Source organism: Phasianus colchicus, chromosome 2 (assembly GCF_987193195.1).
Source record: "Phasianus colchicus chromosome 2, bPhaCol1.hap1.1, whole genome shotgun sequence".
Classification (NCBI taxonomy): Eukaryota; Metazoa; Chordata; class Aves; order Galliformes; family Phasianidae; genus Phasianus; species Phasianus colchicus.
The window spans coordinates 12,690,335-12,707,885 of NC_143437.1; the positions used below are offsets into that span (position 1 = coordinate 12,690,335).

Below are 17,551 nucleotides of genomic sequence, written 5' to 3' on the forward strand. Positions count from 1 at the left end.
CTTGGATGAAAAGAGAAGGATTAGGAAAAAAAAGAATACCGGAAATTCAAAATACAAAAAATCAGGTCTAAACATATTGCAAGAAATGGATGACAGAAGTATGATTTGTTTGATTCAAAGACACGTTTTCAAACCCATAGCAAGCACCGAAAATCAATTTGAATTTGCTTTTGGAAATGAACAATTTTAACTTGTTTTCTAAGAAACAAGTGGGGTTTATGTTAAATATTTCTCTATTTGCAAGTACCCTCTAACAGCTTTTGAGATTGTAGACCAATTTTAATGAAATTTGGTGAAGAACTGAGGCTTCAGAGAAGGGAACTTCTCTGAAATCTTCAGATAAATCTAACCTTAATTTTCTCTTGCCCATCTGGCAAGTGAGAGATATGGAAGTCAAATTGGGATGTTCTGGTAGAAGATTCTGGACACACAAGATGAAATCAGGCTTCTTTATTTCCATCATTCATGGGAAAAAAAAAAAAAAAAAAACAGTTGTGGATACTTCACAATCATTTCTTTCTTACCCCTGATATTATTTCTTCTCCTTTTTCTGTAGGGCAAATGAAAAAATAATTACTACATCTTGGAAATAGTTTCAGTAGATACTGGGGTGCCTTAGCTCTAAGTTTTTATTTTTACTGATCATAACACCACAAAATGGTAGAAATCAGGGGACTTATGAAAAGCAGAGAATGGAACAGCAGAATAACAGATTTTGGGAAAGCACTACTGAACTCAGAAAAAGAGTGTAACTGTATAGGAATGTTTAATAAAAGGAGTAAAGAAAAAACAGTCAAGTCTTAAGAAAACAATGCCAATTTGTAAAGAGCAGAGCTGAAACAGAGGGGTAACAACTTTAAACTAAAAGAGGGTAAATTTAGACCAAGCATTAGGAAGGAATTCTTTACTGTGACGATGGCGAAGCACCAGAGCAAAATGTCCAGCCATCCTTAAAAGTGTTCAAGGCCAGGTTGGACCTTTGCAATCTGGTTTACTGGAAGTTGTCCCTGCCCATAGCAGTGAGTTTGGAACTCAATGGTCTTTAAGATTCCTTCTAAATCAAACCATTCTGTGATTCTATAATAATCTTCTTTCTCAAATATGATAATTGGCAACAAAACCTGAAAAGGAAGCCTCTCTCTCTGAAATAAATGCATTACTAAAGTCCACTAAAATGCAAAGATTTTAACAGTTCAGAAAAACAACAACTAAACAAAAGAAAAACAGTTGTTTAAACATGTGCAGAATAAGCACGAACATAAGCCAAAATAAAACTTCACACAGAAGATGAATAAACCTTTCCTTGAACATGGTTTTGTTTGGAAAATGGCAGAGATGAACATGATCTGCAGGAAAAAAGAAAACTCAGTAAGAGGAAAGTAAAAACCCAGTTAGAGTTTCCCATCAGCAAGGACCTAAAAGGCAGAATTTTGTGTCTACCAGTGGAGCACTGTGAGCTTCCAAGAATGCACAGCTGAACGCTAAGGAAACAGAGGGGGGGGTGCAAGCACAAAACCTTCTAAAAAGGACAAATCTTTCGTCTGGAAAAACAGAACTTAAAGATCCAAAGACTAAACAAGGTAAATAGTTTGAGTTACCTTTTTAAATAATTTCCTCAGTCGTAAGAGAACCTGATGTTTCCAAGGATGTCTCTTAATCTTTGTTTCAACTAGCAGTGAACCAGGTTGGCAGGAGATCACATAGCCTTCTCCAGCCAAGCTATACTCCTTATCTTGCCTCTGTGACATGAGGCTCCTGGCTTGCAGCAGGTCTGCTGACTTCTTCCTAGGACACTTGAGCAGTGTCTTGCCTCTGTGAGAGGCGGTGGCTCTATAATCAGGCTTTGTTCACTAACAGTAGTGGTCTGGCTTGAGTCTTGCTGGCATCCACAAAGAAGAAGCTGGCAGTTTATACCCACATTCAGTGTTACAGTCTAACCCTCTATGTCTTTTAAGGTTCCAAATTGAAGTCAAGTTAAAAGAGAAATGCATTTTTTTTTTTCCAATTGGAAGGAAAGAGGGTGAAGGTGGTTCAGCCACTCTAAATACAAGCTAAGTGCTCAGTACATGTAGCTCCACTTTCAAAGAATCTCTGTAACACAAAATATGGAGGTAAAATCCAATATCCTCAGTTATTTGTTAATTAACAAAAAAGATTAGTCGCTTTTTTCAAAAACAAACAAAAAAACACGGAAAAAAAAAAAAAGACGTTTCCAAACTGGGACTCTATCATAGACACATTGCCCTAAAGGTAGGCTAGGCTGTACCTACTCGCCATATGCCTAAATTGCTTGTAAGTAGCATGATTGTGTTCTACACTACAGCTAGACAACTCAAAACAGCTGTGAAACAGTTCAATGGTTACTGAAGATATAGGGGAAATAGAAGGTACAGAAAATAAAAGTATAGTTTTCCCTAAGGTTCAGATTATGATGTTTGTCTTGACTGGAATGGAAGCATCAAATCTTCACTCTTGCTCAGGTTCACCACAAAATGCAGATTATTTGCATTAGGACAGCACACAAACTCTGGAATGGTGAAGTCATGACAAGAACGAAAAACATTTGAACGTGAACATTCCTGTGCTGCCAGGAGAAAGGATCACAGACCACAAGATTTCGAAAGATTTTCATTTTAGTGGGAGTCATTAGAAAAATCTGGCCGCTTAGTTTGCAAAGCAGGACTCAACTATTTCCACATTCCATCTATGTCCACCAGCCTGTGCAGTGAATGAGAGCTGAATGTTACCAACTTTTTCTGTGTTTCAAATCTCAGCAGTAGAATGTGGAAGACTAATACATGAAAAACCGCAAGCCTATTCTCATTTCCTAAGATCCATACCAGTTTCTCCTACCTTCCCCTCTCCGTACAGTCCTCAAATCTGCTTCTGCTATCTTAAGAGACATCCTGCAGAGGTGACCCCGTCTGCCTACAAGCCCGATGCTCAACTTTGGATTTGGAAAGAAAATTGTAAAATTGAAATATTTCCTTAAAGAACATATACAAAAAAGATTATAGTATGTTTAGCCTGGACAGATCAGAACAAAGGTGTTGCAAAAAGTTACAAGGTTATTCTGGAACTGTCCTAGAATGGCAGCATGGTTAAAAGCTGGCTGTGGCAGCTGCGGCAAGCACAGCTTCTTTTATTACAACTCATGCTCTGATAAAAATGTTCAGTCAACACTGAAGCATTTCATTTCAGAGTATTACATGTTAGTCAATATAAATGCTGGCTGTCAAATAATTTATGTTTCTATAGCTATTTTTTGTGTCTGTCCAGTAGTACTATTTCTTTGCTATTTGCAAAAAGGAAAGAAAAAAATCACCTCCCCCTTTTGAGACTGCAGCTGCTCACTGACCTACATCTTCCTGTCCTTGCGCCATTCCTTCCCCTCTCTTCCTTGCCTTCATCCTGAGATCACCAGCCATAGGCTCAACCCATCTACCTTTCACCTCCTCTTGGCTTTCCCTCTGTAGCCTCTAGCTATACCGGCACCCTGGCAAGCTCGGCACACCCCTGACCTAGTTCTCAGGGTGCATGTTCTGCCTTGAGCAGCTCCACCTCGCTCCAGCTGAGCACTACTGCACCACTGAACACAGCTCGCTCCTCGGAACAACCAAGCTAGACTCTCCAGTTCAACCACTGCTTTATCTCACCACCCCCATTTCCACCCTGCCTGGACAATTTTCACCTGTGAGAGTGCTCTTTATCCCTTGCACTAACACAGGTCTTACTGACCTCGAGTTAAAAGTGAGACGTTACAAAAGTTTCTGTTTTTATCTTCACATGATTCCTTGCCCATAACATACCTCCCTAATTCTTAGATATTCTACCAGGTAGGTATTTCTTTCTCATAAGCATGCTTTTCTCATAACAGATGTGAAAGTGGGATGTAAACCAAACTATTTGTAATTGTAACCTGCCTGCCTTACAATCTAGACAACTTTGTATGTAATCTGAATATGCTAACTAATCAATACTAAATAAATTAGATAATGCAGCTTATTTCTCCTATTCCAAAAGTTACCAGTATCCATACATAAGACATACTTCTGGTAGCTTTAGGAACATTCTTCCAATACCTTGCATGTGTGTGGTTTCACCTTCTTTTCAAGATTCAACCCTATTTTCAAAATAAAGAATATTTCAAAGCCCTGGAAGCATTATTACTCACTAAACTGCTGGAATATTGTTGCTTAGGAGCTGTATTAAATCTTACACATTGAATGATATGGACTGAAAAATAATCAGAAATCAAAAACTCTTGTTCCATTTTGCAATGATCTGCCAGAACAAACAAAACTCAGGTGTGACTGCTTGTTTTAACTGTGGCTGAATGAGGCTAATAAAGAAACAAGACACTAGCTGTTGTGTTGTATCAGGCTAAGAAAAAAAGCTCATTGCCCAGCAGCCTACAAAGTAAAACTGGTTCATGTGCTTTGCTTCTATTATGAGTTTTAAGAAATTATGCCAGAAGATTTATCACCAGACTTTGTAACTCTCACTATCATCATGATCTGATATGTAAATATGTTTCCTATTCCAAGAAAATATGTTTGGCAAACATGATTGCCTGCACTACAGATTGCCATCTCTCATACCTTTGCAATAATCATTGCAAAACCTGAGCAAATGCTGCAGTAAATTGATGCTTTTTTTGGTCCAAGCAGAGAAGTGGGCATAACACAGCCAAGAATGCAATGCTCTGTGCAATACTCACAAAACGCAGCCTTTAAATGTCAGCCACAAGCCATGAAGATGTAAAATTTGAACAAAAGCAAGATAGGAAGAAGCAGCGAACAGTGTAGTTTGCAAACAATTTACTCAGTCAGCCATGGTGGTTACCTACTGAGAAGTGCCAGAATGCTGAGATATTTTGATTTGTTTTCCCAACAAATCATCAGCCAAAATATCAAGAAAGCACAAGAACCTTAAACCATCTTTCAGATTGTGTTTTTAAAGCAGAAGCCTTTCTTGTGTATCTGGTTGTAAGCTCCTTAATAGGCTTTTCACACTATTCAAGTGATTTTACTTTTTCTATTCTGAAAAAAAAATCTTCTAATTACAATCCCCCACACCTCAGAGAAGTAGACAAGACACTATAAAATGCCTAACACCAATTTTCTGCCTGAGCTAACAGACACTACTGGCCACAAGGTGAGAGGTTTGCATTCGTTATGTTTCTGTCTTTCTGTTCTGTCTCAAAACACGTCTCTCACTAGAACGCCACCACTGAACAGGTGCAATATGTGATCAACAGGAGGTAAACTGAAATCATGCAGTCTTAGTGAAATGTGTAGGCACCAGCCAGATGACAGTGATGACTTGGAATCTGCTTACCTTCAGACCAGTCTCCTCTAAAGATGAAGAACTAATGCAGAACTGAATTGCAACAAATCAATCGATAAAATAGAATATATTTAATTTAAACTCAAATTTCTGTAGGTAGACTGCTAGAAAATAAACGTCCTACAAGAAATGAGACCAAGCTATACTTTTCTATCCTGGCTTAACCAAGACAACCAGAGCAGTAAGTAGGTAAACAGCTTTACACAACACTGATGACAAATCACTGGTAAATTGAGAAGGCTGGTGAAAATCCTGTGTGAATGTGACTGAAAGCACACTTAATAAATACTGTTCCTATATGTACAAACTATTTTACAAGAGAAGAACAGAAAATACAGTCTTTATCTCAGAAAATTTACAGTCTAAATAAATTCCACAGAAATTCAATATTTGCCATGCAGAAATGAGTTAGAGCATAAGTAAACAGAGCTCCACGAATTCAGGGAATAATAAATTCTTGCTTTCTTTGCATCTCTTGTTGACTGACTTTGCTACCAAATATAGAGCAACTCACAGATGGAAACTTCCTCTTATTTGGGACACAGATCAAATCTCTCTTCTACTAGAAATTCTCCAGTGAACAGGAGGGATGAGTTCGCCCAGCAGATTCTTTTTAAACAAGGAATTTGCAGGGCCTTTCTTCCTTTACCCAGCTGCCTACTTTAAGAAAGAAGCTTTGTCAAATCATAATGAAAATGGCTGACAAGTTCACAAGTTGTTAAGGAGCTGACAGATAGCTGCTATCACTGTGTGTCTTGTTTCTGTAGAAAGTCAGGCCCATATAAACTCAGATTACTGACTTTCAGCACAACTGCATAGATAACTTTATATTTTTCATTTTACATTTTTCCCCCTCATACAACACTCTTTTTCCCCAGTCACATAAAATTTTGACACCAATTCAGCAGGGAATTTAAATAAGCACATCTATGTTTCAAAAATCTGAATAACTTGTCATTGAAACTGTTTTCTCTAAACATTAATATTTCTTTAACAAAATGATAGGATTGCAACACTGTTTCTCATCAGGTACACAGCATAACAGCCAAAAAAGCCAAAGTTTCTGCTAACAACTGAATAAATGAAAACATAAGCTTTACTTGACCTATACACACACACAGAACAAAACCAATACATAATTCTCAGCACATATGCAAGAGTTTTAAAAAGGTTTCCAACTATGCTGAATCACAGATACAAAAAAAAACAAAAAACAAAAAAAACACCTATGAATAATACCTTATCTCTCTGCAAGCTTTAGAATATTTTCCACCTCCTGAGGAGCAAAGCTGTTTTTTACTATCATTTGCTTAATTTAATCACACTGTTCTAACATGGACATGTTAACATTAATATTTTCAAAAGTATAAGTTAATTGGTATCTTGGATAAGGCTGGGGGGAGATATAAGCAGACAGAGCTAAATTTTTGATCCATTATGCTTGGTTGTATGGTCTTGTTCATTACTAGCAAAGAGTTCAGTAACTTCCACTTTGGAAAAGCCACCAGAGATGGATCTCTAATGGAAAAGCCACAGTGATTTCCTTCCCAAATCAAAAAGGTGATGCCAGGGCTTCTTTTAAACAGTAAGACAGAAAACAGAAGAGGTTTCCTTTGTCAGGAGAAAAATTTAGGCAGAGCCAAGTCACTGACAAAGTACAGAGAAAAGGTGCTGGAAACAGATAGGTCAACTTGCACACTTGAGAATACTACGCAAACAGAGAGAGATGAAAGGATCCTGTAGACATCACTTAATGCTGATAAGTGGTGCTTTAATAAGTCCTCTGCTAGCTTTCTATGCTGAATACCAACGCCCAAAGACCAAGACTTTGGGGCCAGTCTGCTCATCTATCCATGCTTACTACAGACAAAACAAACAAACACAAGATTACTTTCTTGTAGACCTTTTTAGTCCTGCATCACCAGGCTAAAGACAGTACTCTTTGGTAGAATTTTATGTTTGTAGCTCACTACTGAACAAGGCATAAGAGATGGCCAGTTAATGCCTTCTCAGGGATGCAGCTACACTTCTCCTCATACAAAAATTTCATCCCAAGATAAAACTGAATTTTCTTAAAAATTCAGTTCCCAAAGCACATGTCTCCTGTCTCAAAACAGAAAATTGGCACATAATTATATTGCTAAACTGTCTGGATATGCACACAGCATATCCTACGTTTCACACCACTGCATGTTTACGTATCATTCAATTCACATGCATCTCAAAATTAACACAGACAAAATTGATAAACTATCCATACCTTTAAAATCTACATGAATATTTTAAGAACAGTTAGGCTTAGGGTACATAAAATAGTATAACCGTCTCTCATAAAACCATGATGTTGTCATGGGATGAAATGAACATTATTTTTTTTCTTTAAAAGTTGCATATTTTGCTAAGATATTGTATTTGTTTTGAAATCTTTATTTACTCCTGCTTGGTTATGAATACGAATCAGACACTGGAATCAAGGGTTCTGAGTTTAGCTTGAAGAAACACTGTTAAGAAACATTTAAAATCAAAACCAACTGACAGATAAGTTCCACCCACGTGACTTACTTCATACATTATTTGATAAAGTAATTTTACATTTCTCAACTTGGGATTGCACAGGACTGTAACACACACACAATAGAATCTACTTTCTAATGCTCCTGATATAATCACAGATACACCAATCCAATACTTAAAGGCTTATAAAAAGTCCACTATTGGCTCTTATATAACCTAATGCTTTCCACATGCAATTGAACATGGTGGCTTACAGGTGGGGGAGGACTGTGATTAGAAGAGAGAAAAAGTGTTGGTGATTGCATCAAATCACTGTTTTGTTTTCTTCACAATGAAAACAAAACTACAAAACCAACAAGATTTCTCCTATGGGTTTTAACACTCCCAGACAATCCCAGACCACCCACACACGCAGAACAAAAAACTGTTTATATAACAGTGACGCAAGGAAAAATTGTACAGTGACAACACAAAAGAGTGATGCCTTGTATTAGGAAGATACAACATCAACAGATATGCAGACAAATAGATTTGTGCAGAAGTAAAATGTGCCCTTTGAGCATGCCTGGTGTCAAGCGATTGCCAGAATTCAAAAGCTCATATTAATTGAATATGAATAATAATTTAAAAAGCTAAGAAAGAAAATGCATTGATTTTTGAAATGCTTTCTTGGATCATAATATCCCTTCAACAAAAGCTCCCTCACTGCGCTGTGCCTGTGAGTTCTTTCACTGTTTGGTGCTGCGATCTGTGTTGTGCCTGCAGCTCTAGAAATGAGGCTGATCAGTAAATGGCCTGAGCAGCAGATATGTTTGATCAGATCACAGCACTGGGATTCTCTTTGAGAGCAGCTGACAATGAGATAAAAACTGGCAGTCACAGACAATCTGGAATTTATTTCTCAGGTTATATTCCCTATCTCAATCACTAAAATCACTGACACGTGGCTGCTGACAACTCTAACTGTATTCTGCTGTCTCCAGCAGTGGATCTATACAGATCTCCGCCACAATACCATGCACAACCAGCAGCTACCTCTACCTTCAAGAAGTGCAACCTACAGGGGCCACAGAAAGAGAAACGTTACTTTCAGATGAGCCCTGAGTTTTGAGGGGGCACAAGGAAAAGATGGAAATTTGAATATGCAGACAGACTGAGGTACTCTCTTGCAGAACAACCCCAAGCTCAGGAATGTACAAATGGCAGTTGTGATTCCAAGTGTAGGTCAACAGTTTTGTGAATTGAAGAGCAGCCAAGTTGACACGTAAGTCACAGATGGCTGTATGCCAGCCCTGAAGACCACATTAACCATCAGCAGTGATAGGAAAGCAGAAATTCTAATGGAAGCTCTTGGAGAAAGCAGAATGCAACGTGTTGTCAGCTAAAAAGACTCCAAGTCTTAGCTCCTCACCACAGATGAATCTTTCCATATTCCTGTTGCTCAGTGAATGAATCTTCACTTCTTGGTAGGCTGAGAAGGGTGGAAATAGATATTTATGGAAGATGGGGGAAATAACACAGCACATGCCAAAAAATGCATTTGGCCATACAAAAGGAAGGCTACAGTTGAATGATTTCCAAAATGACTGAGATGATCAGAACATACTAAGCTCTGCTGTGCTACATCTACACAAGACGCTTTCTCAAGAATTCAAAATACTTAGAGAGATACGGGTCACTCTCAGATTCGTGTTGAACTTCCTTCTATGAGCAGGGAAGGGAGAAAGCCACCAGGCCAGAGAAGGTTATGCATTACCTTGTGCTGAAGACATACGTGCACGTAGGTATTTTCTGCCCTGGGAATTCAGCCCTTCACCTCGAAATTTCATACCAAAGAGATCTTGCTAAGTGCTTCAGATATCTGAATTAACATATCCCAAAGTGTGAAATTCTGTTTATCTGTAGTCTGGCACACAATACTGCCCGCTCTGCTCCTTGAACTCCGTTTTGGTTCCCAACTCAACATCCATCCTGCAAAGACAACTCTCTCAGACAATGGCCTCATAGAACTTCTGGTTTGGTTGTATTAAAAAAGTGGTTTTTTTCTGTGGAAAAATTAGCAGCCAGGAACAGTAGGAATTATATGGCTGTACCAAGGGTCACTGTAGGGAAATTTAATTTCCTGTTCAGTTGCTCAGTGCTACAGTCTCACCACAACAAATGCTAATTTTGTTTAGAAATAAATTAAAAAATAAAAATCTTTAAGAGAGTTCATACTTTTGTTGGCAGCAGAAACAGATCTGCATAGCATGATAAATTAAGGGCTCTTTACAGTGTCTAGTACCATATAAAACAGGATTTGAATCGCCACTGCACATTTGCAAACAGCAAGCTGTGAGAAGCAACATGATGTTAACCATATTCTGGCTTAAGTTAGGTTTTATACAGACCTAAACAATTCCTAAGCAACCATTACCTTATCATTCTGCTCATTATACTCATGAACTGCTTCTGCAATGAAATGCAGCCAGCTACATCCCTTGTTAAGAAAGTACGTAGAAAAATATGTATTACTTTACCTTTTCTGAAAGCTATATTGCTGCTTACAACTTCCAAAGGTAAGTAATCTCTATGCTGGATTGGTATTAGTAGGCAGGAAACGGGACTGGCCACTTCACGACTTTATTTTTATTTTTAACTTAATTAGTAAATTACTCTAATGAGCAAGAGTAAGCTCCTGTGAAAAAATGTAGTCTTTTATCTAAGATGTAGATATAATTAGGAGTTTAATACATATGGAGTGAGAAAGGAGTTCAGGGAGAATACACAGCATTTTCCAGAATAAGTGTATCACAATGATTAAGGAGACAGTGATAAGGCATTATTTTAAACAGTCAGAAAAATAAAAGGGTGCACAATCACCATCTAGGTGAAATTACTAAGCAAGTTCAACTCCTTTGTTCTTTGAAGGAAAGACTTGACATTAAGCAGAAGGGTTGAGATTTTAGCCATAATTTTGAGATCATCATTAATGCTGGACAAACTGTTACCCTCTAAAAAACCACTATTTTGGCAAAACTTATTTTAAAAAAGTAGACTAAAATTCCAGTAGTGTTGTGCATGGCACCAGTGAAACAAATTGAGATTTTCTGACCTTTTTTTTTTTTTTTTAAAAATGTGGATAGGTCCTCTGACACTTGACAGTGAAAAGTGATTTTCCAGAATGCAGAAGCATGTAAACCAATATATATAGCTATCTCACCAAGCAGTTAACCACAAGAACCCAAGTGGGCTTCTGTAACAATTCTGTCCAACCTTATCACCAGAGAAATGCTTCCTACTTATACTATGGGATCACAGACCCACTTAGGCTGGATGAGTCAGCAAGTCTCTGGTCCAAACCTCCTGTTCAAAGGCAGGACAGTATCAGTATCAAATTCCTAGCAGGAATTTGCTCAGAGATTTGCCCACCTAGGTCTGGAAAGCCTCGTGCTGCAGGTTCCAGAGCAGCCTGTTTCAGAGCTGTTACTTGCAACTTGAATTTTTCTTCTCTTCATATGTGAAACTTCTCCTATTTCAACAGCCACTGTCTCTTTTTCGCCTCCTGTGCACTTCAGTAAAAAGCCTTACTCAGATCCCACAGCCACTCCTCACCAGGCAGATGCTCCAGCTCCCTGCCCATCCTTGGTGGCTCACTGCTAGAGCCACTCCATCTTAGAATCATAGAATTGTATCAGTCAGAAAGGACCCTTAAAGCCCATCTAGTCCAACTACCCTACAAAGAACAGCGACATATGTGGCTAAATCAGCTTGCTCAGAGCCCTGTCCAGCCTGACTCTGAATGTCTCCAAGGACAGGGCATCTACCACCTCTCTGGGCAACCCGTTCCTGTGCCTCACTGCCCTTATTGTAAATAAACCTTCTTTATATTCAATCTAAATCTCCTCTCTTTTAGTTTGAAACTATTTCCCCTTGTCTTTAAACAACAGACCCAAAGAGTCCGCTAAAGAGTCTGTCCCCCTTCTTTCTTAAAGCCTCCCTTTAGGTACTGAAAGGCTGCTCTCAGATCTCCTTGGAGCCTTCTCATCTCCAGGCTGAACAGCCCTAGCTGTCTCACCCTGTCCTCACAGCGGAGGTGTTCCATCCCTTAGATCATTTTCGTGGTCATCCCTTAGATCATTTTCGTGGTCCTCTTCTGGACATGCTCCAACAGGTCCACATCCCTCCTCCACATCTGGATGCAGTACATCAGGTGAGGTCTCACCAGCACAGAGTAGAGGAGCAGGTTCACCTCCCTTGCCCTGCTGGCCACACTTCTTTTGATGCAGCCCAGGATACGGTTGGCTTTCTGTGTTGTGAGGGAATGCTGCTGGTTCATGTCCAGCTTACCATCCACCAGTCCAGGACCCCAAGTCCTTTTCAGCAGGGCTGCACTCTATCCTTACATCTCTCAGTTTGTAATGATAGTGGAGATTGCCATGACTTGGGTGCAAGATTCTTTCCAGTGTCAGTGGGCCCAAAGCTGACTGAAGCATCCTAGATGTCTTCTAAAAATTGTCAGGTAAAAGTGGATCAATATACCAGCAACACTCCTGTTAACACAACCCAAGATGCTGATAGTCTTCATCTGTCAGGCTGCCCTGCTGGTTCGTATGTAGTGAGCTGTCTGTCAAGATTCACAGACCCTTTTGGGCAAAATTGTTCCAATGTCATTCAAGTCTGTAGCTTGTATCAATGCAATGCAGCTTTGCATTTGTACCTGCTGAAATACTGGATGCTTCTGCTGACATATCCCTCTGGTCTGCCTAAATCTCTCCGACTGATGGCCTTGTTCTCAAGTATATTGTCTGGTCTTCCCAGCCTAGCGTTGTCCACAAAGTTGGTGAGCAGGTATTCTGTTTTCTTTCTCCAGTTTCTTGACAGCTCCCACAACAGCCCCCTGAGAACTAATAACCAGCCTCCAGGCAAAGTATGAACCATTAATCACTAGCCTTCAAGCCCAATGATCCAGCCAGTTATTAATCCATACGCTAGTCTAGCCACCAAGACTGCAATGTCCCAACTAGGATATGAGAACTATATTGCTAAAGTCAAAGTAGATGGTACCCTCCACTCTCTTCTAATTCACAGATCTAGTCTCTTTATCATAGAAGACCATCAGTCAGCCAATTATCATTTACTTTTTGTAAATCCACGCTTACTGTTCCCAGTCAGTACCACCTTTATACCTCCAGAAACAGTATTTGCTGGAAAGTATCCGTATCTTGAAGTTGGGTGGAACATTTGCCTTTCATAAGTTAACAGGGATCTTCTTTATATCCATGACCTTTCAAAGATGAGAGTGTAAGACTCTAGTATAACATCAGCTAACATATTAGGATGCAACCCTTCTGGTTCCACGCACTTATATGGTCTGAGATTTCTGAAGAGATCCATGATTCAATCTTCCATTACTGGCAGTTCCCCTCCTGCTCAAATCTTGTGGTTCCAGGCTTCAGAGAATTTGTTAGTGGAAACCAACACAAAGAAAGCATTAAAAAACCAGTACAGCCATATCTGTACCTGCTGTCAATAAGTCATCCAATCTATTCTGCAATGGACCACATTTTCAACATTTAGTTATTTACTAGAAATGCAGCAGTAGGAGCTCTTCTTGCTTCTCTTAATATCCTTTGCAATTATTAACACTAAGTGAGATTTGTATTCTGTTAGGAATGTCAAAGATGTCCTCCTTTGTAACCTGTTTTTCTTTAGTCTCTTCTGTATTGCCTTGTTGCACCAGAGTTCAGTCATAGGTTAACTGGTTAGCTAAGCCAGTCTCCTGATACATTTACATTTAATAAGTACAGGACTGAACTGCTCTTGTGTTAAGAAGAGGCTGTCCTTAAAGACCTGATGTCTTCCTTAAGCTCATTTTTCCCACTGAACTACCATTTGTTTTTCTGCTTGCTAGGCCTCTCAAACCAAAGCAAGTAAATTCATAGTGTTTTTCCTAAGGCTTAAACTTTCAAAAGTTAATTACTTTTACTCCAGTCCTACTGAAAATTTATTTACCCTACGCAAAAAATCTCTAGACTTGTATTAAAATCTAATGCAACACACTTAAATCATTGCTACAAGAGTCCTTTACTGTTACATGTGCTTACACACTAGTCACATCTCAGCTTGCTGAAGATTGACTTCAACATTTCCTGCTTCCAAAGCACTGAGCTCATCACATAGCAAGGCAGATGACAGAAACAAGGGTGTGGATCTGAGACCTGTGATTAATGGCAGAGAGTGCTGGTGCAAACCAACAAATTTCTGAAGCTTGGAACTGAGAAGTCAGGAACTGAGGATGAGGAGCTCATGTCTATGGTGTCACGGAAGCAACAGGTAAAATAATTGGTAGGGAAGGCGGACTGGAAACCAACTCTTAACATCTTGCTGTCACTACAGCTATACAACTCTTATGGGGATCCTGCTTTCCATCAGTACATGCACAAATGAACAGCTCTTAAAGGTTTATGGGTTGGAGGTGAACCAGGTTGGGGTCAATAAAGTCTCTTTTTTTTTTTTACCCCAAACTGCACCAGTAAAAGATATTTCAGGAAGAAAAAAAAAAAGTTCTATTCTGATCAGTACAGTTGCACAATTGAGGCTACAAACTTGGAAAATTTGTTGCCTGATCCTTAAGCCCTCCCTCCTTTCTCTTCCCTTATTAACAAGTCTTATCGTACCACAGTAATTGCAGGAATCAGTTTATTTTTTTTCCCCCACAGGGCTCATTAATATTTATACTGAGCTTCCAAAGTGCTCCAGTTACACTAATTACTGAAAAAGCATATGAAGTAAATGCAATATATATATGTGAGAGTACACCACAGAGAACAACTAGAGGAGGCATTCAGAATATACAAGAAAATGAATTCAATGAGAACAGCTGCATGGCATATTCTTTTCATGGTTTGGTGTTTTTGTTTTTTTTTTTTAAACAATCAATGTTTTCTTCAAAATCTTTGTTAGAGAGTGAGTTACGCTGTAGTGCAGAAATGAGATGAAGAAAAGCATAGGAGGAAAAAACACTGAAGAGACTGAGGATAGCTGCTATAGTACTGAATTAATAGAAGAGTAAAAAGGTTAGGAGGAGAACCAGATCCCAGAGGACAAAAGGTAAATATAATCAGCCTCTGAATTTTAGAGCACCCACATGCCAGAGATCATCATGTTTTCTGGCCATCAAATAAGTGAGGTTTTCTGAGTTTGACATTATCCTGGGCTCCTGTCTGCAATCAGAATAGTTTGAAATCCCTGAAGAAGATGGTAGCCTGTTCACTGCAAATTTCTTCCCAGCATTCTTAGTGTAGAACGGGAAAAAAAACAAAACAATTAATGAATAGCTTAATGCTATCTTGGAGGATTTTTAAGGCACCCAAGGAAATGATCTATCAAAGAAATAGAATTGTTGAGTGCATATCACAGAAAAAATAAAGTTCCCATTGGATCAAACATACCTATAGTTTTAAAATATAATGTCCCCTACAATTGACACCCAAAATAAACAGAAACACAATAGCAGAAGAAACTACAGCTGGACCTTCCCTGGCTACTACAGTTAGATAACAAAATAGGTTAGCTACTGAATTGCGCCTTACATAATGCCAGACCAGGTTTCAGATTCTGGACTAAAAGCACAAGTGAAATGGAAGATATTTCCCACTGTCTACCTCTCATCCTTCGGTCTAACTGCAGTCTAACTTCCAGTGAATGCTACCAGCCAGAACCAAAGCAATCAGACAAAAAAAAATTATATATAATACATAATGTACCATAATATTTCTTGTATTTAAAATATAATAATATATATATTAAAACAGTCTCAGAAGCTGTTCAAACAAAGTGGTCCCTCTCCACTAAAGTAGCATGCCTTTTCCCCAAAAGCAACAGCATCTCTTCTGGCAGGATGCTTCACTTCATCTTTATTATGTAGCTATCTCCTTTACTTTTACTGCAGCCTCAGCACCATCCTTTGTCAAACCAGAACACCTACCTGTCTCTCCAACTTGCAATATAACACACCTGTAACACACCTGTAACTGTAACTAAGCCCAGGAGTTAAAAACTGCCACAAGTCTCAAGTGCTAGAATCAGTATCATTAGCCTGAATATCCTAGCACTGTATTTCCCACCCTATTAGAACTGTTTAGTGATGAAATAATCTAAATAGGCAGTAAAAATATATATGTGTGTGAGTGCATGGCACAGTATTAGGGGAAATCAGAGCAACACAGAGGAAGAATGGAACCATGACAAAACTGGCTCTGGTTCCTGCACAGGCTTAACTGCGCTCCCAGCTACCATTTTTGCTGCTCCTCAGATCCCAGCTGTAAATGGAGGAGTACACCTCAGCAGGGTGTTGCAAACATAAGACTGTGTGATGTTGCACACCTTCAGCAGTAAGCCATGTAAACAGACCAGGTAAGAAGGAACAGTATCTATTCCTGTAAAATAGGATAAAGCATAAGTACCGAAAGGGTGAGGCAGTCGGGGTGGGGAAACAGACCAGACAGGAATGGGGAGATTCCTACCGGGAGTGAGATTCCTGTTTCATACAGGACTCTTGTCTGTTATTGTTTCCTTCTTTCCCAGTCTGTATTAGAAGCAGGAAGAGAAGGAAACGGCAAGTAATTTGTAACACAGTGCTAGACTTTATCGGATCAGCCTTTGACAACTCTCCTGAACTTCTTAAAACTCTGCCTCCTCAGCCACGAGCACACCTCTCCCCTTCCCTTCCAACCACATGGTGCTCGTAGAGCTTCACTAATTCCGCAGGTACATCTACTAGAATTTCCTTAATTGCCTTCCCTTTCAGCCCAGTCTTTCTTTCCTTTTTTGCTCAGCCTTACTAATATTCTTCTTTACTTCTCCAGACATGTCTTTTCTATTAAGGAGAAAATCCTAATTAATCTCCTCCCCCTGAGTTTACTTCTTTAAAAACTGCTACTGTATAGCAGTTTAATAAAAAATGAGTAACATGCCTTAGTCCTTGAAGTTTTCTTGTTAAACCGAAAACAAAGATTTCTGGCATCATAGTGGCAAATAATAAAATATAGAAACATTAAGAGATAGAAGCTAGATTAGCTTTCTGGAAGCAGATTCCAAGAAAGGCCTTTTGGATCATTGCACAAGATTTTGTGCTCTTCTCATCCTACACAAGCCAGTGATCAGGAAACACCCATACCGAGGGAGACACCTAAAGCCAGACAATCATTAAAGCTTGACACTGGGCGTGCCTTCATTAGCAGTGCTAGGTGCATGAGGGCTCCATTTAAAAAAGATATAGGATAGCAGTTTACTTGTAAAATAGTGAAGCCCTTGCCACACTTCTTGCCTAAAGCTTTCAACAGGCTCTGAACAGAGATAATCAGGTGAGCACTGAGGCTCCTGAAGTAACTTCTCCGTTTGCCTTTCACCATCACACCATGCTGTAAAGCCAACCTCTCCCTAGTCACGACAGGAGTTCCTATTAATGACAACAACAAGATGCAGAATTGGGATGCTTTAAGACAGATTCCCAAGCAGAACAGGTACTGCAGAGAGACAACATTCAAGAACTAGGCTCTTCTGGCAAAGGAATATCTTTGGTTTTGTGATTTGTTCTTTGAGATGCTGTACACCAACTATTCTACAAAATGCTCACATAAATGAGAAGTGTTGGTTTGAATGAAAACAGCTTGAGAAAAGGGACTTGGATTTTTAGCTGTACAAG

The 17,551-nt window shown here is 39.2% G+C and overlaps 1 protein-coding gene across 7 annotated transcripts in view; it reads right to left on the reverse strand.

Moving 5' to 3' along the window:
- SPTLC3 (serine palmitoyltransferase long chain base subunit 3) overlaps window positions 1-17,551 on the reverse strand; it is a 293,417-nt gene that overhangs the window by 63,336 nt on the left and 212,530 nt on the right. Inside the window, exon 1 of one of the 7 annotated variants that reach the window (XM_090134804.1) lies at window positions 1,599-1,793. The exons of the other annotated variants lie outside the window; for them this stretch is intronic. Coding sequence (XP_089990930.1) covers window positions 1,599-1,748 — 150 coding nt within the window. The 5' untranslated portion in view covers window positions 1,749-1,793. Of the gene's footprint in view, window positions 1-1,598; window positions 1,794-17,551 lie in introns of those variants that run through there. 7 annotated transcript variants of the gene reach the window in all.